Source organism: Rhipicephalus microplus, chromosome 6 (assembly GCF_043290135.1).
Source record: "Rhipicephalus microplus isolate Deutch F79 chromosome 6, USDA_Rmic, whole genome shotgun sequence".
In the NCBI taxonomy this organism is placed as follows: domain Eukaryota; kingdom Metazoa; phylum Arthropoda; class Arachnida; order Ixodida; family Ixodidae; genus Rhipicephalus; species Rhipicephalus microplus.
Window position 1 is genome coordinate 90,657,004 of NC_134705.1, and position 19,084 is coordinate 90,676,087.

The window sequence follows — 19,084 nt, forward strand, 5'->3', positions numbered from 1 at the left end:
CATGGGAACAAGATCAAGAGAGAACAAAAGCAAAATAACACAAAAACTTCACTGACGCGTGAAGCTCTTCAAGGCGCACAGAAGTTTCCTGTTTGAACTTTCAAGATGATGTCGCACTTTCCGGCCATCTTGACTGGCTTGACCTTGGGGTAAAGCACAACACGCACGATTCTGGTGTCTTCTTGCCTAGACTTTGACATAAACGCTTGGTCCAGCTCTGGGTTCAGCTTTTGGCCCATCTGCGGTGAATGTTCCTGCGGATTTGCTCTGGCGTTTCCCTTTTTTTCGGTGTCATCTGGTTCTGTTGTCTTCGGCTTGCTATCTTCCTTCGGGTCGATCCGGGACTGTTCATTGTCCTTTCTTTCCGTCTTGCTTTACGGCTGTTTTATTTTTTTCGATTCTTCCCGTAGCTTGTCTTCCGTATCGTCAGTCTTGGCTTGGTTGGTCTTTTGGCTTTTTGTATTTTGCAACTTCGCCTTCCTCCCGCTTGAGCTTATGTGTTGCTTTTTGTCCCCAGGCTGCTTCTTCGTTATCTTCCCTTTTCTTTCCTTTTTTGCCGCCTTTTCCTGATGTTTCTTTCACTGTTCCGGGTGTTTTAATCACTTTCTCTGCCTCGCTGTCTTTTCTCGCAGCACTGTGTTAGGAGTTAATCTGCTTTTTCCTGATTTTAGCTTCGGCTGTGTCCTTGTCTTCTGAAGTGATGCAACGTAGTGGCAACACGAAATTAACGGTTTATTCCTTGATACAGGGTGTTTTTATAGTCTGAAACCACGTGAGACACGAGTGACAGCCGAGCACATCGGGGCTGGCTTGCTAACTAGTGATAAGGGGATGGGCGGGTGATAGTGGTTTATTGCCAATGCTGCATCTCTTCCCTCTTTAAAAGCCCAGTCGTTCCGGAAGGTGTCGTGTTCGCGTTCAACGACGGAGTAGATTTGGGACTGCTTCCGGCGCCCTGGTTGCTCGCATTGAGACGGCGGCTGAGGGGTCGCTGGACTGGAGTCATTGGTCGCTGGACTGGCTTCTCGAGCGTCTGGGGCTGGCTGAGTTTCCGCTGGACTTGTGCCGGTTGCCGATGGGTTTTTTTCCGGCGTGCTTGACGTCAGCCATGCCCTCAGCTGGTCAACATGCCGGCGTTGGGTCCCAGGGGGTCTCCACTTTCACCATCCGTTTGCCGTCCGTTGCTATTACTGTCCCTGGCAGCCATTTCTGCCCTTGTTGAAATTGGCGGGACCAGATAGGCTTTCTGGGCGGGGAAAGGGGTGACGTTGTGACCGACAAAGGTCGTTCTAGGGTAGCCCCAGTCTCTGCAGGCACTGCCCCTGCTGGAAAGTGGGCAAACAACCTTGTCCGGGGCTCGAATCCCAGCAGCAGTTGAGCTGGCGATTTGCCAGTCTCTAGAGGCGTAGATCTGTAACGGAACAGAAGACGAGACAGTTTTTCTTGCAATGTGCTGTGCTTGTTTTTCTTGAGGCCCTCTTTTATTGTTCGCACTGCTCGCTCCGCTAGTCCATTTGATTGAGGGTGGTATGGTGACATCCGGACATGGCATATGCTATTTTCACGCATGAACTCTGCCATCGTCGCACTCAAAAACTGGAGGCCGTTGTCAGAAACCACATACTGTGGGATACCAAAACGAGCAAGAATTTCCCTAAGCAAGTGAATAGTTGTGTCTGTGGTAGCTGTTTTTAGCGGCATTGCTTATTTCCACTTTGTTTCCGCGTCAACTAGGACAAAAATTAGGTACCCATTAACAGGACCTGCAAAATTCATGTGGACCCGAAACCACCATTCCCTGTCTTAGGTCAAGCTGATGGCACTTGTGCCGCCGGCATGGACCACCCTTGCACACACCTTTCAATATCTTTGTCTAATCCTGGGTACCAGAACAGCGTGCGAGCGAGCCTCTTCATGGCCCCAATACGTGGGTATGTGTCGTGCAGCTCGTTGAGTAGGCACTGACGGGCTGCCTCTGGCGCGACCACAGGATGACCCCAGTAAACGAGGCTATGGCTCGCGACGAGTTCATGTAGGCGCATGAAGTACGGTTGCAGATGCTGCTGCTGCCCTGTAAGACGTGATGGCCAGCCCTGCTCGATCCACTCCCGGATTTGCCGAAGCGTGCTGTCCTCCTGGGTCAAAGTAAGGATTTGGTTAGATGGAAGTGCACTTGCGTCCAGACCCTGCGTATACACTACGTATTCTGTCACTTCTTGACTTCCACGTTCATGGTCTCCTGGCAAAGGCAAGCAACTGAGGGCATCTGCGTTACCGTTTTGGGTTCCTTTGCAGTATTCTAGATTGTACTGGTAAGCTGATAGAAGAACCGCCCAATGCTGAATTCGAGCTGCCGCCATCTGCGGGATAGGCTGGTTGGGGTGGAAAAGCGCGGTGAGTGGCTTATGATCTATCACCAGCGTGAAACGGTTCCCCAGCAAGAAATCGCGGAATTTGCGAATTCCAAACACCAAGGCCAGTGCTTCTTTCTATTTGGGTATAATTGCGTTCTGCTGGCATCAGTGTTCTTAAACAAAAAGCAATAGGGTGATCCACGCTATTAATACGATGCAATAATACTGCCCCTAAGCCATCTGATGAAGCATCACACTCCAGCCGCAACTTTTTCTGCGGATCGTAGTGAACCTGAAAATTTGCCTTTAACAAGGCGCGCTTCGCTCCCTCAAACGCTCTTTGATGCTCTTTTTCCCAATGCCAGCATTATCCCTTGCCCAGTAAGCGATAGAGCGGAGCCAAGGTCGTGGCCAAATTTGGCAAAAATTTCGAGTAATAGGTTATGAGCCCCAGAAACGACTTGAGTTGGCTTACCGATGCTGGCCTTGGAGCAGCTGTTACGGCTTCGAGGTTGTCTCACAGAGGGTGAAAGCCGGTCGCATCAATCTTGTGCCCCAGAAACTGCACTTCTTTTTCACGGAACCGACATTTGGCTTTGTTCAGTTGGAGGCCATTGTCACGAAGTCTTTGGAAAACTTGTCGGAGTGTGGCAGTGTCCCGTTCTTTCTTGGCGATTATAATGTCGTCTAGGTATACACGTACTCTTGGCAAGTCCCGAAATAACGACTCAATGCGCCACTGGAACAATGCGGGAGCTGACGAGATGCCGAAGGCTAGTCGGTTGTACGAGTACAAGCCCTGGTGCCTATTGATGACAGTCATCGTCTTCGCTTCTTCATCAAGCGGGAACTGGTTATAGGTATTGCTCAAATCCAGTGTAGTGAAGACTTCTCCCCCGTAAAGCACGGCAAAAATATCATCCACCTTAGGCAAAGGGTATTGTTCCAGGTGAGTGGCCGGATTCACGGTGAGCTTAAAATCACTGCACAATCTGATGTCTCCATTTTTCTTCACCACTGGTACGACGGGAGCAGCCCATTCGGAAACGCTCACCAGAGTTAGGACACTTTGCTGCACGAGGCAGTAGATTTCTGCTGAGACTGCTTTGTGAAGCGCGAAGGGCACCGGGCGGGCCTTCAGAAACCGTGGCACGGCTCCTTCTTTCTTGTACAGCTTGACAGGTAGACCTTTGTAATAGCCGAGCCGATCTTGAAATAAGTCTGAGAACTCTTCCAGCAGCTCTTTTAAGTCAACTTCCGCCTGCAGCGCGTAGACACTCGGAAAAGCCCTTTCTTCTAAAAGTGACACGCCCGTTTCACGGAAAGCCTGAATGGTGTTTCCGCCGCACAGTAGTGGACCGTCACAATCCACTACCACGACCGAACTATTCACTCGAGTCTTGTATTCGATGCTCATGACGGCTCTGCCGACCACTGGAAGAGGACCGAGGAAGCAGGATAGCCGAAGTGGCGTTTTTTCTAGTCTTGGCCACCACTTAAAGTTTTTCCTGAAGACTTTTTCTGGAATCACACTAACTGATGAACCCGTGTCGATCAGCATCCGCAGTGTCCTGCTGCCCCAGACAAGGCTCCGTTCGATGGGCCGTGTATCTGGCTGGTCAACGTTGTTCTGGGCAGATAGGGCGAAAAGCATTTCCTCCTTACTGTCCTCTCCGTCCGAAAGCTCTCTGAGCGCGTACAATCCTTGCCGGCCACTGCGCCTGCGCTGGCACATCCTAGCCAAGTGTCCTTTAGTGCCGCACTTGTGGCACACATTCCCTACATGCTGACATTCGTGTTCTGAGTGGTTGGAGCCGCACCTCCAGCACAACTGACGCGGTGCGCCTGTGTCGCATTCGTTGCCTCTTTTTTGTCCGCTGCTACGACGCCTTTGAATCAGGTGCACGTTACCCGTGTCGTTCTCGCCGTTTGCATCTTTCATGGACCGGACGTTACGGTCAGCTGTTTCTGACGACATGGTGAATTGCTCAGCTTCCTGCACAGTCAGCTTCTTTGGGTCAGCAGAAACCGCCTGGCCTCATCATCCCGTATGCCGCACAATATCCGGTCACGTAACATTCTGTCCAGAAAGTTTCAGAATTTACAGTCTTTTGCAAGACATCGCAAGTCTGCGACAAAATCTTTGACCGGCTCGTTGCCTCCTTGCCTCCACACAAAAAATTCGTGACTTGCCGCAGTCTCATTCACCTGCGGCTTGTAGTGTTCTTCCAACACCTTTGAGACGTCTTCGTACGTTTGGCTGTTCACGGGAATCGACGGGCATCGTCCCTGAATGACTCGAACCACGCTGTCACTGAGTGAGGCTACCAAGAGTGCCCGACTTTTGAGGAGTCCGTGATATCATTGCCTTCAAAGTAGGCCTCGAGACGCACCCGGCAGGCATCTCAGCTGTTCGCTGCCTCGTCAAACTCTGGTGGCCTTGATCTCATCCTCGTCGCCACTGAAGTGACGCAACGTAGTGGCAAGACGAAGTGAACGGTTTGTTCCTTGATACATGGTCTTTTTATAGTCTGAAACTACGTGAGACACGAGTGACAGCCGAGTACATCAGGGCTGGCTTGATAACTAGGGATAAGGGGATGAACGAGTGATAGTGTTTTATTGCCAACGCTGCATCTTCCGGCTTTCTTTCGCCTCCGGCAGACGTCTTGCGTTTCGGTTCTTCGCGTTCCTTCGTTTTCGGTGTTTTCGCGGTTTCCGTCACTCTTTCCGCCATGCTGTCTTTTCTCGCAGAACGGTGTTGGGAGTTCGTCTGCTTTCTTTTGTCACAATCTTCGACTTTGTCCTTGTCTTTTGGCTTTCCTATTGTTCCGGCAGACATCTTGGGCTACAGATCTTCGCCCTCCTTCGATGTCAGTGTTTTACAATCTCCGGAGTTCTCGGCATGTGATGAGGCTTGTTTGAAAAGTGGGTCTATGTGTCTTTTGTGGGTCATAACTGGCGCGACTTCTGGTTCCTGTAGACACTGGGCGTCCCCTGCTTTCGCCGCAGCACTTCCGGTTGAAAATAGATTATAGCCTGTCGTGTAAACTCTGTAGCCATGGTGGACAAAGGTACGATGGAAGCGTACCTCGAAATCCTCAGACGATGTGATTTGGGAGCTCCTCAAATGGTACCAGTCATTGGCAGCTCGAACCAGTCGGGCCTTGGCAGTTTTACAGCGTGTAGGCAGCTGACCGCGCACGAAGCTTTGACGTTCAACGAACATTTTCAATCCACTTGCATGCTGAAGGAACATCTTTGGAGCCGTAAAAGGGGCTGATGTTGTGGCTAAAGTCACTGATCATGTGGAATGCTGGCGCTAATTGAGGCTGTGCCGTGCCAGCCAAAATCGGTCGTTCTAGAAGGGTCGATATCTGTTTGTCCTTTTCTTGAAGCGCTTGCAGCAGCTCACGAGTCGTGATGGTGTCTCCGTAGTTGGAGTCCGCGTCTCCACCGCCAGTCAGGTTGACTGTATCGTCGGTACGTTCCATTCCAGGATTAGGGTTACCAGTTCCGAGCACTAGTAAAACTCGCATTCATTCATCCGTTCACGACTGGATTTCCATTCCACTTTTGAAGTGTTGTCTTGCGGCGTCTTTGAAGCACCCAAGATATTGTAGAAAGGGAAGGACTTACTTAACTCTAAAAAAAGTACAAGCCACACAGGCTACGCTCAAATGCCTCACAGGCTGCGAAACGCCACACAGGCCAAAACTGCACGAGTGTCTCTCAGTCCACGTCGTCATCCTCTTTCACTGTTCACACAAAGACGCATGCATTTCTAACAGGTGCAAGTATCTCCTTTTAAACATGATATTGCCTGTATAATTATTAGGACCCTGAAGCAAGCAATTAGTGTGGCCTAAGGACTCTAGGAATTCTCACATTAGTACTTTTCTTGTCCATTGAAATGTTTTTTATGCACTTTCTTGGCGGTTATTTGCATTCGACAGTTAATGTGGAGCAAAATGAGCCATCGAGGGCACAAAAGGAAAACTGTGCAACTTACTATTAAACTAATTTCAATACTGAAATCAGCATATATATTTTGGGCATTCGTCATGCGCTTCTTTTTATATATGCATTATCATAATCATCATCATCCACCTGGGTCTCTGTCCTCATCTTCACTGGGTGTCTCCACAATCATCATCGTGTGTGTGCACGCTCGGTCTGAGACTAGACTGCCCGTTGGTTGCTGAGCCCTTGGGCTGAATAAACGCTGTCTCAACCCAGACGTCATACGTGGTGGAGGTGGATTTTCGGTCCTCGGTCCTCTCCCACTTCGCTCGACTCCCTGGAGCTGCGTTCAGGCCGCCGATTGCCATCACTGTCTGGCAGCATGTCACAGAACGAGCCTGCCGGCGCTGCTATCATCACTACTTCCATCTCTCCCCCGCCGTCTTCCGTGTCTCCTGTTTACGTACACAGCCACCAACGTGATCCCCCTCTCTTCGCCAATCTTCGCGGGGAAGACGTGGAAGACTGGCTCGATGAGTACAGCCGCGTGAGTGTTGCTAATCACTGGGACGATAGCGCCAAGCTCCATTACGTCTCTTTCTACTTTACTGGTGTGGCGAAGACATCGTATTTCAACCACGTCATTGACTTACCCGACTGGGCGACCTTCCAGCATCAGCTGCGACATGTTTTTGGGACACCGGCCATTCGTTCCGCCGTCGCGAAGAGGACCCTCGATGCTCGCCGACAACATCCCGGCGAATCTTACACTTCCTACATTGAGGATGTTCTTTCACTGTGCCGGTGTGTCAATTCATTTATGCCAGAATCGGACAAAGTACGCCACATCTTGAAAGGCATTGGACCGATTGCTTTTAATGCGCTCATTGTGCAAAATCCGGCTATTATCGCTGACGTCACGACCTGCCAGCGCCTTGATTCACTCGACTCCGTTCGTCTCCAAACGGACATTGGCGACCACCACTCCACGTCCCAAGGCCACCGGCGCGACCACATCCGGGACATTACACGAAAAGAATTGCGGCCTATGAGCTTCACACATTCTTCACCGCGTTCAACACAGTCTTCGGGAGTTCCTTTGCATGACCTAATCAGGGATGAACTTACATGCATGATCGGCCCTGATCTCGTACAACCACCTGTTTCTCGCACCATATCAACCTACGCTCAAGTTGCTGCCGCGCCTCCGAGCAACGTACAGGTGACATTATTGCCGCAATCATCCTACGCGTCGGTTGCTGCCGCTCCCCCGGTCAACTACTCTTCGATGCCACCTTACCCTTCTTCGGCCCACCTGAGCGCGCTATCTCCAAGTGCCCCTAACGCCTTCTACTCCCCACCCTGGCGCTCGTGCCGCCCTGTCTGCTATTACTGTGGGCATCGCGGCCACATTTCTCGTTTCTGCCGCAAGCGCCAGCAAGACGAATGCCGCGGTTACGACATGCGTGAACGAGGTATGTACTATCAAGCTCAACGCCATTCATCACCTCTACACCGGTCTCCCTCACCGCCCGCATGGAGTGCATCTCGGAACAGCCGGAACTCCAGACGCCGTTCATCATCACCCTTTCGCCGCTCCTCCTCCCCACTTTGGCCTGCCTCATTCGTCACTAACAGTCATTCGGAAAACTAAGTGGTGCAGTTTCTGGGGGAAAAACTGCATACCGAATTAGGACTGATATTCCTCTATCAGGCCCGTGCAGCATGATTTCGGTGGTAGTGGAAGGAGTGTACGCGGATGCTCTGGTGGACACGGGTGCGGCATTTTCTGTTATGCGCGTAGATTTAGGCCAACATCTCAAAAAAGTGATGACCCCTTACGATGGACCCACGTTGGTTGCTGCGCAGGGGTATACTATTCGCCCTTCTGCTTTCTGTACAGCCCGCGTTTTTATTGATGGTATCCGACACCACATTCAGTTCGCCGTCCTGACTGACTGCTCTCACCAATTAGTTTTAGGGTGGGATTTTCTTTCTTCTGCCTCCACGGCTGTTTGCTATGGCCAACGCGTCGTCCACCTCATCGACACGGACTGCATGCTCAACGACGATCCCCAGAGGCCACTTCGTTTGACAGCTGCGGAAGAAACCGAATTACCACCAGGTCAAAAGCGGATTGTAGCTATTACCTCCAAGGATATCGACCATGGCGACGTCTTGGTCTCACTATCATTTAGTTGCGTCGGTAAAGGCATCATTCTCGCTTTCGGTGTAGTTAGGTTTCTTAATGGTTCCGCACTTGTCACCTCAGTGAATGCAACATCCGAAAAAAATCTACTTCCCCAGAACAACCCGGTGGCCTGAGTGACGAATCCCGAGCCTGCGTGCGCCGTGCCACTTCATGCTGTCTCCTCCAAGGACAGCCTTAGCAGTGAGCCTGCTTCTTCCGCCTTTACTGCAGCCATTAGCGACGACTTGACACCTTCACAGATGCAAGAGCTACTTGCTTTGTTAAAGAAACACGCAAGTTCCTTCGACATTTACACCTCGACGTTGGGCCGCACTGCTACTATAACACATCGAATCCACACAGTCGGAGCATCTGTTGTACGCCGCCGGCCCTACCGCGTGTCTCCTGCTGAGAGAAAAATCATCGAAGAAAACATATCTTACATGCTCAAACGAGAGGTAATTCGCCCTTCATCTAGCCCTTGGTCGTCGCCTGTGGTTCTGGTTCACAAGAAGGATGGCTCCGTGCACTTTCACGTCGATTACAGGGCGCTCAACAAGATCACTCGCAAGGATCTGTACCCAAGGTCTCACCGAGAGGTTTCGCCGTACTCTTGCTGATAGGATAGCCATCCACATCAGTCCAGACCACAAAAACTGGGATACTCTTCTGCCATTCCTCACCTTTGCCTATAACGTTCAGCGCACCATTGGATATTCGCCGTTCTACCTCGTTTATAGACGTTCCCCTACTTTCTTCCTCGACGTTTCCTTTTTCAACACTGACGTCAACTCGTCTCCATCTACCCGCGAGGAATAAGTTTCAAGACTAGTCCGGTGTCAAGATCGAAAAGTCATTTATGACGCATCCCATCGCCTTGTATCCTTCTGACCTGGTGACGAGGTGCTCCTATTCACATCTATTCGTACACCTGGTCTGTGTGACAAGTTTCAGCCACACTTCATTGGGCCTTACATAGTTGTCAAGCAGACTTTGCCTGTTAATTATCGTGTGACCCCACTTGTCGTCCCAACAGACCGCCGTCACCGCACCACAGAGATCGTGCACGTGTCTCGCATGAAACCTTTCAGGTGACGTTCTCTGTCACATTGACTTTCTACGGCCAGGTTGGCCGTTTCGATGTGGGGGGGAATTAGTGCGGGAATTCGTCATGCGCTTCTTTTTATATATGCATTATCATAATCATCATCATCCGCCTGGGTCTCTGTCCTCATCTTCACTGGGTGGTGTCTCCACAATCATCCTCGTGTGTGTGCACGCTCGGTCTGAGACTGCCCGTTTGTTGCTGAGCCCTCGCGCTGAATAAACGCTGCCTCAACCCAGATGTCGTAATATATATATATATATATATATATATATATATATATATATATATATATATATATATATATATATATATATATATATATATATTGTGGGCATTTAGTATACCAATCCTCTTCATCTGTACATTATCATTATCATGTGTTGTTCATGCATCCTCATCGTTGTCACGTAGCATCATCATCTTGGTCCGTTCATCTCAGCTGTCGGCTGCCGGTTCTTTGGGCCTAATAAAGGTCTTCCAAACCAAGACTTCATACATTGTGGAGGTGCTGGGTAATCAACGCAAAATCGTACGGAACCGTCTTTTTTACGCACCAGAACCACTGGAGACGACCAAAAACTGGTTGAGGGTCGGATTATCTCCCGTTGCAGCATATCGTCTACCTTTTCCTCAATGATTTTTCGTTCGGCTAGGGAGACGCGGTACGGACGACGATGCACAATGGATGTTCCGTCGGTCTGAATACGATGTGCTGTAGCAGTTGTCTGACCCAGGCTGGATGAATGAACGTCAAAAGAGTTTGCATGCTTTTGCAACAAATCAAGCAGCTGCTGCTTCTGCGAGTCTGTCAAGTCCTTGTTGATGGCTGCTGTAAAGGCCGAGGAAGCAGCATGATCTCCGGGATGGCCTTTAGAGGAGGCAGGGCCAAGAGGCACGACGCACACAGGCTCCAGATCGGCAATGCAGGCGACAGTAGTGCCCCGCGGCACCATTCGAAGTTGTAGGCATCGATCTCTATGGCCCCCTTCCAGTCAGTGCTGCTGGAAACCGATGGATAGTAACAGCCGTTGACCATTTGACGCGCTACGCCGAGACGGCATCCGTCACTACTGGTTCAGCTTCTGAAATTGCAGATTTCATCCTCCGAGCCATTATACTGCGTCATGGTGCTCCACGTGTATTGCTCAGTGATCGTGGAAGGGCCTTCCTTTCACAACTAGTGAACGAACTTCTTCGCGCTTCTGGCACAACTCACAAGACTGCCTCTAGTTATCATCCACAAACTAACGGCCTCACTGAGCGATTCCACCGCACTCTTTCTGACATGATCGCCGCCTACATTCAACCAGACCACAAGAACTGGGATGTAGTCCTACCATTCGTCACTTTCGCCTACAATACGGCTATTCAGCGGACAACCGGCTACTCACCATTTTACCTAGTTTATGGACGCTCCCCTACTTCTCTCCTGGACGTCCCTTTCTTTACCTGCCATGTGGATTCATCTCCATACTCTTCAGAGGAATACGTTTTACGGCTCGCAGAGAGCCGCCAACGTGCTCGTATAAACACTGAAGCCCGACAGCAAGACAGAAAGCTGGTTTATGATGAATCCCATCGTGCTGTATCCTTTCAACCTGGAGACAAAGTGCTTCTTTTGACGCCTATTCGCACACCTGGTTTGTGCGACAAATTCCAGCCACGGTTTATCGGGCCGTACACAGTTCTTGAAGAAACTTCACCAGTGAATTATCGTGTTACGCCACTTGTAGCCCCAGCTGATCGCCGTTATCGAACTACTGAGGTCGTCCATGTCTCCCGTATGAAGCCCTTCATGCGACGTTCTTTGTCCCCTTGACTTGCCGCGGCCAGGCTGGCTGCTTTCACGTGGGGGGAATTAGTGTGGGCATTTAGTATACCAATCCTCTTCATCTGTACATTATCATCATTATCATGTGTTGCTCATGCATCCTCATCGTTGTCACGTAGCATCATCATCTTGGTCCGTTCATCTCAGCTTTCGGCTGCCGGTTCTTCGGGCCCAACAAAGGTCTTCCAAACCAAGACTTCATAATATATATATATATATATATATATATAACAGCAAAAAATTTCACTGCCCCAGGCTACAGATGAACGAAACTGCTTTTTCAAATCGCATCTCGAATTCGTGACATATCGAAAAACTTTGAGCAAGTTAGTCACAAAATGCGTTCCGCCTTTAATGATGGCTGTCAAGTACTTGCGGGGCATGTGGCTTTCAGCATGAAAAATTTAGTGCTATCTTGTCTAAAATATTTTAAGCTAGAAACAATTGTTTTGGAGCTGGTGGCAGAAAGCACTCGGCCCATGCAACAGCTCTCACTTATTCGTTTTTTCTTGCCTTGGTGACCCAAGTTCTATCTTCAATAATTTTGTTAATTTGGTATGTGTGCACTCGAGAGGTGGCACACAACATGTTATGCAATTCGGAAGTGCGTTTTTTGTTGCAAGGTCCTCGCTTCTGTGGCATATGAAGAATTCTGACCTATGCAAAAGTATGCATTAAAATTGCATTTTGTGTAGCTACGGCATCACTTAAATGTTGATATTTTAGAGCTGGAAAATTAGAACAATTTCTATTTGCTTGGCAGTTCCATAATTCAGGCATTAAAGGGTTAAGCATGCATCGCTGTGCATTTATTTCAATCTGCATTGGGAAGGTTGTGTTTGCACATGATGTAGACTAGCCTTTGCACTCAGATTGGCAAACTTGAGAAGGTTAGCTTCCCTCGAATGGTCTTGGTTGGCGGTGCTGAGCCTTTGCTTTGGAAACTGAAAATCGGTGCTCTGGAAGGGCACTTTAGACAGCAGGAGTGTGCAAAACCAGAATGGCTGCCGTACGTGCACAAAGTGATCCATAACTGGAAAAAGGTGGCCACCAGGGGTGGAATTCCTGTTGTGTTTTCTGCTCCAAATAAACTGGCACGGCTGTGCCAACAAATGTCTCATGCTAAGCAGTCAGGTAGCCCAAAGAGGCTCGTAAAACCCTTTAGGCGTTGTGCCGAAGATGCTGTCTGCCAAATTCCCATGAGCTGTGGGAAGTCATATACATGGGACAAATGGGATGTAATGATCGCTTCAGGGAGCACGTCAGTGGTATTGGTAAAAGTTATAGTGTGCATCTTCCAGTGCATGTTAATGCATGCTCATTTACACCACGTTTTGAGCAAATTAAGATTGTTGGCAAGAGCAGAGACCAAATGGTTTTGTATTCCGAGGAATGCGTCTGCCTGTGTCACTGGCACATGATTTGTATCGTATCGATTTGAGAGGTCCTTTTTTTTAATGGACAGGTTACGTATTGACATGCTGATGTCACAGTTTCACGTCACTGCGCATGCGTAGAAGTTTTCTTGATTTACAGTCTTTGCCAGCAATAAACAGTTTGTAGTTTGGTGCCCCTCTGACTCTTTCCTCTGATAAATGTTATAACCATTGTACTGCATGTACTTTTCTAAATATATGCTATAAACAGCCGAACGGTCAAAAGAAACTACAGTAGGCTGCGGGATCAAATCCCGGCTAGGGCGGCTGCATTTTCTATTGAGGCGAAAATGCTGTATGCCCGTGTGCTCAGATTTGGGTGCACGTTGAAGAACCCCAGGTGATCGAAATTTCCTGAGCCCTCCGTTACGGCGTCTCTCATGATCATATGGTGGTTTTGGGGCACTAAACCCCACATATTAATGAATCAAAAGAAACTACAGTTAAGGCTCGTTATTTGTGTCTTCACCGTACAGGGGAACACACCCAAAATAATGAAATGCCAAATTATGGAAAATATAAAAAATGTCAGTAAACGAGTCTCATTCATCACTGCTTTTTCATTTTCTTGATGGAGGTATAAATCCAGTAATTATTTTGCATAAGAGCTGCGTGAAGGCCGCAGTTTTTATTATAGGGGGCTTCGTTCAGATGTGACTATGGCTGAAGATCACTGTGTACGAAGCCAAAGTGTGCTGTAAACCCATCTCTTATAACGTGCTACCTCCACTAACAACTCCACATGCATGTGATAATAACTTCTGTTGTGGGAAAATGGCTGGAACTTTGTCGTTCGTCTATCATAATGCAGTAGGCTAGTTTTATGACTGCGTGTGACATTTTGCCTGAATCGCCAGTCTTTTTTCAAGCCAGATATATCCTTAAACTTATGTATACCCTGCTTAATGACCTATGCTATTGCTGCACATTCAGACGCAGTTGCAGCTGTATGATGTAGCCAAGGGATGGCACACTGGGCCTGTGCCTCACCCCCGAAATTATATTTCATCATGGCATAGAGAGCGGAAAATGACAACTTTAAGGGGGTGCCCTGTCCAAAATAATGGAGGTGCCACCCCCTCCCCCCCCCCCCCAAAAAAAAAAAAAAAATTCTGGGAAGGGCTCTGGATTTAAAAGGCTGTGCATGTCCAAATCTCGTCACATGACCACTCGGACCCGGGGGAGACAGGGAAGAAGAATGTGTCTTTGTGTTTACTTTTTGTAATGAGATTCTTCACAGACATTCCATTTTACTTTACTGTGGAAACATTAAAAAACGTTGCCCTGCTTTGGAGCTCTGTGTTTGCTCTTCCTATAATAAGTTATAAATATGAGGTTGTATTAGTTTATTATGTTACATTTATACATTTATCACTGTCATTACAAAATAATATACTGGTTGTATAAGATATGTAGCTAATGCAATTAATAAGGCAATGTATAGTGAGAGCTTGACTATATAAGTGCCTATTAATTAACTAATTTATTTATTTATTGCAGTACCTTTAGAGCCTGAAAGCATTGCAGAAAAGAGTGAGTAGAAGTATACACAGTTATAATAATAAAAAAAACAGCAAAAATAAAAAAAGAAAAACTGCCAACAGTAAACATCGCATTCAGCTTTGTCTTAGAAGCTGTGACATTGGTCAATTGTTCATTAGAGGAGGTAAGGTGGTTTAATTCATTAGAGATGATGAAAATAATGGAATCGTGAAAGAATTGAGTATGTGAAAAAGGAATGTGTACTTTACGAGGATGGTCACATCTATTTGATATGTAGCGTGGTTTTACTAGAAGGTCCTGCTTAAGTTGCAGATTGTGGAAAGTCTTATGAAAAAGAACAAGACTAGATACTATCCTGCCATGAACAAAGAAGTGAAAAGCGCAAAACTGTTTTCATAAATGATACACTAGATGTGCATGCATAGTATGAGAGGATGAGATGTGCACTACGATTTTAGACGAATTCCAAGGTGTGCTAGTGCTGGGGTGCCATACAGCGCTTGCATACTCAAGCTTCGGATGAGCAAGGGTTTTATATAAAATGAGTTTCATGTGGGAAGGTATCATTGAAAAGTGTGTTTCTAGGTAGCCAAGAGTGCGATTATCATCGTTAGTTACATAGGTGTCATGAGTGTGCCCTAAGAGGTTAGAGGTGAATTTCACGCCAAGATACTTGTAGTATGAAGAACTTTCTAAACCACTGTCATTAATTAGATATTCAGGAACATCAGTAGAACTAGAGTTACAAGAAACTCACATTACCTTGCATTTATTACCGTTTCGTTGCATGTTCCAGGAAATTGCATGCATCAGGAAGAAACCATTCTATCAAGTAGTCCTGTATGCTAGAAGCCAAAGAAGTTCAGTACTTATCTCTCAGAAAACTTCTCCAAATCCTTGGCCCACATAAAAAGACGTTTTATTGAGATACAATATGTATGCAATAGGTATGCACAGCGTATCTGGAACAATATTAAAGAGCTGTGCAAAGTCGTAGCCCAGCCTGACTCGAGCCTGCCACTTCAAACCCCCACGCAGCCCTAAGCCCGGTTCGTCAGGTTTGAGTCCTGCTCGGGCCCGTTGTGAAAATGACTTTACCCAGCCCGACCCAGGTTTTTGAGCAGGCCTGAGCCTGTGCAGTGCTCTAATGTGTGTCTCTGATCGTTTCTTAACTGCTCTTAAGGTGTGTCATCTTGAAGCGCATGCTTGTGAATGCGCAACTGTCCCCGTTCATCCAAATATTGATTCCTAGTAAGCAGGCTATGGTCACCAGACTTTTATGTGTAACGGTACAATAAAATTGACTGTATGGATGCATTTGCATCTGGCCCCAGCTTTTTAAATTTTATTATACAATTCAGAAATCCAGACGCTTAAGGTTACCCAAAATTGCACCACGGTGGCGTTCCTCATAATATTTCGTGGTTCTGGCACATAAAATTTACTTTTTTGTATTTGCAGGGACTTTCTTACGAGAGACAAAAGAAATGTCACAGTATCATGCCAAGAAATTCCAGACTGTATACCAGCAATTGCCTTTCAACTGTTGCCAAACCAGCTGTTAAAGCTGACATTGCTTGTAAGTGTGGATGCAGACTCTCCGTCCAGGGTGTTCTTGCAGGCTTGCATATTTCTTCACCCGTCCCAAATGTTTGTTCTGGAAGATGAGGCAGGTGTGTGTGATGGACGTGCTCAGGTAATTTGGTTGGATTTTTTTTTTCTTGCTTAAAACCTTTGTGCAGTACTTTGCATTTTAGACCACACATGCTTAAAGGGCCACTAAAGGCAACTATCAAGTCGACGTTGATTGGTGAAAAAGTGGTCCTGAAACCTCATAGTGTTACTTTTGTGCCAAGGAAATGCCCAATTTAAAATAAAATCACGTTTTAGTTGTCCCCAACCGGGTAACGCTCTTCAATTTACCCGCCTCAAGTGGAACGTCTCACGTCACTGTTGCCGTGAACAAAGTTGCCCGGCTTTACCGCGCAGCCGCCGACACTAGTAGCAGCAGAACGACAGTAGCGGGAGCCACAGCTACAATAACGGCCATTGAAGAATTTCCTGCCATGTCCTCCGAGATGGCAGATGCGCTTGGTTAATCTCGGCCCTGCTGGATGGCACAGCCTGTCCAGCTTAACAAGGGGAAAATTGAACTTTTGAACCACTCACATCATTCCCCATAGTAACATCCGGCGGTTGTTATTTCCATGAATCAAACGGAAAGGAACAAGCAGCATGTTATTACGTCTCTCGATGCACGGTAGATTATTTAGTGGAGCTAGTTCGATTACTGGTGATCAATTGTAAGCGGTACTTCTCACGTCATGAGGATCATTTTGCAAACGTCTTGTACGTAGCGCATGGGTTCTCATGCATTTAGCTTAATTTCTCGGTAAATAAGGCACTGCTGTTGATAATATTGTCGTTTTAGATGCTGTCATACATTGAGCTTTCACCCTGACGTAAATTGTTATTTGACTTTAGTGTTGCTTTAAAAACGGGGTACAGTGCTTGCGAATCAGTTTGGTATGGTGGTGCCACAAATTGTTTGTAACATTGTAATGGTGAGCGGATATGCTAGGCATACTTTGTCGAAGTAGTGTATTAGCTTGAATACATCGGTGTCCTGAAAAGACAAAGGGCCTGCTAAGGGGCTTGTGTATACTAGACGCTGATGGTGAAAGAGTGCGTAGGTTGTCTTGGAGGCTTGTTATGATGTATATTAATTAGTGTTGTTTTATCTGTAGTGTTAGCATGGCAATGGAGAAAACTGTGAAGGGGCCATTGCACCTGTGAGTGTGGTCTAGTGCCCATTGTCTGCTAGGAAATTCCACTGAATAATGCTTAACCCTCTCTTGTTTATCAGCTTACCTGTTGTTTGCAAGTGCTTGTTGTATATCATCATTGGTATAGGATGAGAGCTTGTGTGTAGCTCAGTGGGATTGCATAGCACACAATGTTCAGACAGGGCTAGGCAAATTTTGCCCGTGCTGATCTTCGCTGTTTTCGTAGCTGTGCTTTATAAGCCAGTGCCTATCATGAGATAGGTCTGCACTTTCTTGAGACGTTTATCATCTTTGAGCAGGGGCATCAAACACCCAGCCTGCGTGCCTTTCACTAGCAGCCTGGCCTGTACACGAATGTCTTCATCCCATAATTTGTTTAGAGGTGAACCCCCTAATGCTGTGGGTTTGTCCTTTTACTGTGACTGGTTTGTGACTGCCTAGTTTATAGATGACTCAGCAGGTGGCGCTAATGTGAGTTACAGACAGATGGACAGACGGATTCAGGGTTTACTGATAAAACCCTTGGAAAGGGGATAAACCTCCTTTTTCATTAGAATATTCATGAATAACTCAGAATTAATTGGTCTGAAGCATTTATTTTTTTTTCTTTTCATTTAGAACCCTATACACCCATCACGCATTCAAACGTAATTGTGAAACAAAAACTATGTTTCAGAGTCTGAGTCTAGATTGCAGTGATTTTGGAGATCAGTATTGCTATATTTCTCAAAACTTCACATCAAATTCCTTTCAGAAGTGACCCATATAAGAAATATGGGAAAGGCCTTCTGTCAAATGGCAACCTTAGGTGGAATTCAGTTCTCTCAGATATATATGTAGGACAAATGAAACTAACAGAACTAATAAAACATTTGTATTTATTTGTTAATTAACTATAACTCATGTGCATAGCATAATCAAACAATTTTTTTTCAATGCAAAGTCATAAATTTAAGAAGTCTCTTTCTAATAGCAATATTATTGGCCTATTCTCACTTTTTAAATTTTTTTTGCAATCTGAAACTTCTATAATCTCCCTGTTAAACTTATTTTAAGCCTTATACAGAATGGTAGTTTTTGTCAAAGCAGGGACTTTGCTACAATTCAGTCAATGTATACTCAAATTGCTTGAAATAGCTTTGGTGGCATTATAATAATGCTCTGTTAGCCTTAGATTGATGCTTTGTGACCAATATGCATTCTTTTGTATGAGAACAGAATAAAATAGGCACTTCGGATACACAGTGAAAATTGTTTGCAATGTTGTTTCAAAGGGGCGTTAATCCTGGTTCCATCCAAATTTACCTTTCTAGAAGGCTTCTACAGCCATTCTGAGGCAGAAAAGAATATGCTCACTTCAAATTTTCTTGCTCCTGAGATTATGGGAAAAGCAATATATGCACAAAACAATGTTATGTGCTCTAGCTGCACTACTGTACTTAACTTTGTGTTCTTGTACCTCTTGCTCGGACCTTCCACTCTCAAGCTAAGCATCTCGGAGGGTTAGCATGAATGTATCAGTTCACGAATTGCTCTTTAGTCACTCCAAAAGCTTTTACTTGAGAAGCAATAAGCATTTATTTCAATTGCACCAGCTCTTTCCAAGTTTTTAAAATGTACAATAGTGCTATTGTCTCTAAATAATGGTATGTTAAAGTATTAGAACTAGAACCACACGTTCAAGCCTTCTCTGCGGCTCTTAACTGAACTACGCTCATTTGTTCATCGTACTTTTTGTGCTGTGCACGGATGGCTGAATCTTCGGTCGCATTGCCTCAACTTTACGTTCTAATAGTTCAATTTCTTCCTCTCATCCTCTTCTGTCCTTTTCTTCTCTTTCTTGTTCTTGTTCCAAGAACCTTTTCAAGACATTTAACGTGGATTCAAACTCCTCCTCACTGGCTTTTTGCAA

At 46.6% G+C, this 19,084-nt stretch overlaps 1 protein-coding gene across 4 annotated transcripts in view; it reads left to right on the top strand.

The window, feature by feature from the left end:
* Nucleotides 1–19,084, top strand: part of LOC119167487 (helicase MOV-10) — a 172,302-nt gene that overhangs the window by 9,921 nt on the left and 143,297 nt on the right. For 2 of the 4 annotated variants that reach the window (XM_037418970.2, XM_037418968.2), the window contains exon 2: nt 15,848–16,082. In XM_037418970.2, the coding sequence (XP_037274867.1) occupies nt 15,848–16,082 (235 nt within the window). Of the gene's footprint in view, nt 1–14,383; nt 14,417–15,847; nt 16,083–19,084 lie in introns of all 4 variants that reach the window. The other 2 variants (XM_037418972.2, XM_037418971.2) reach the window with 2 other exon arrangements.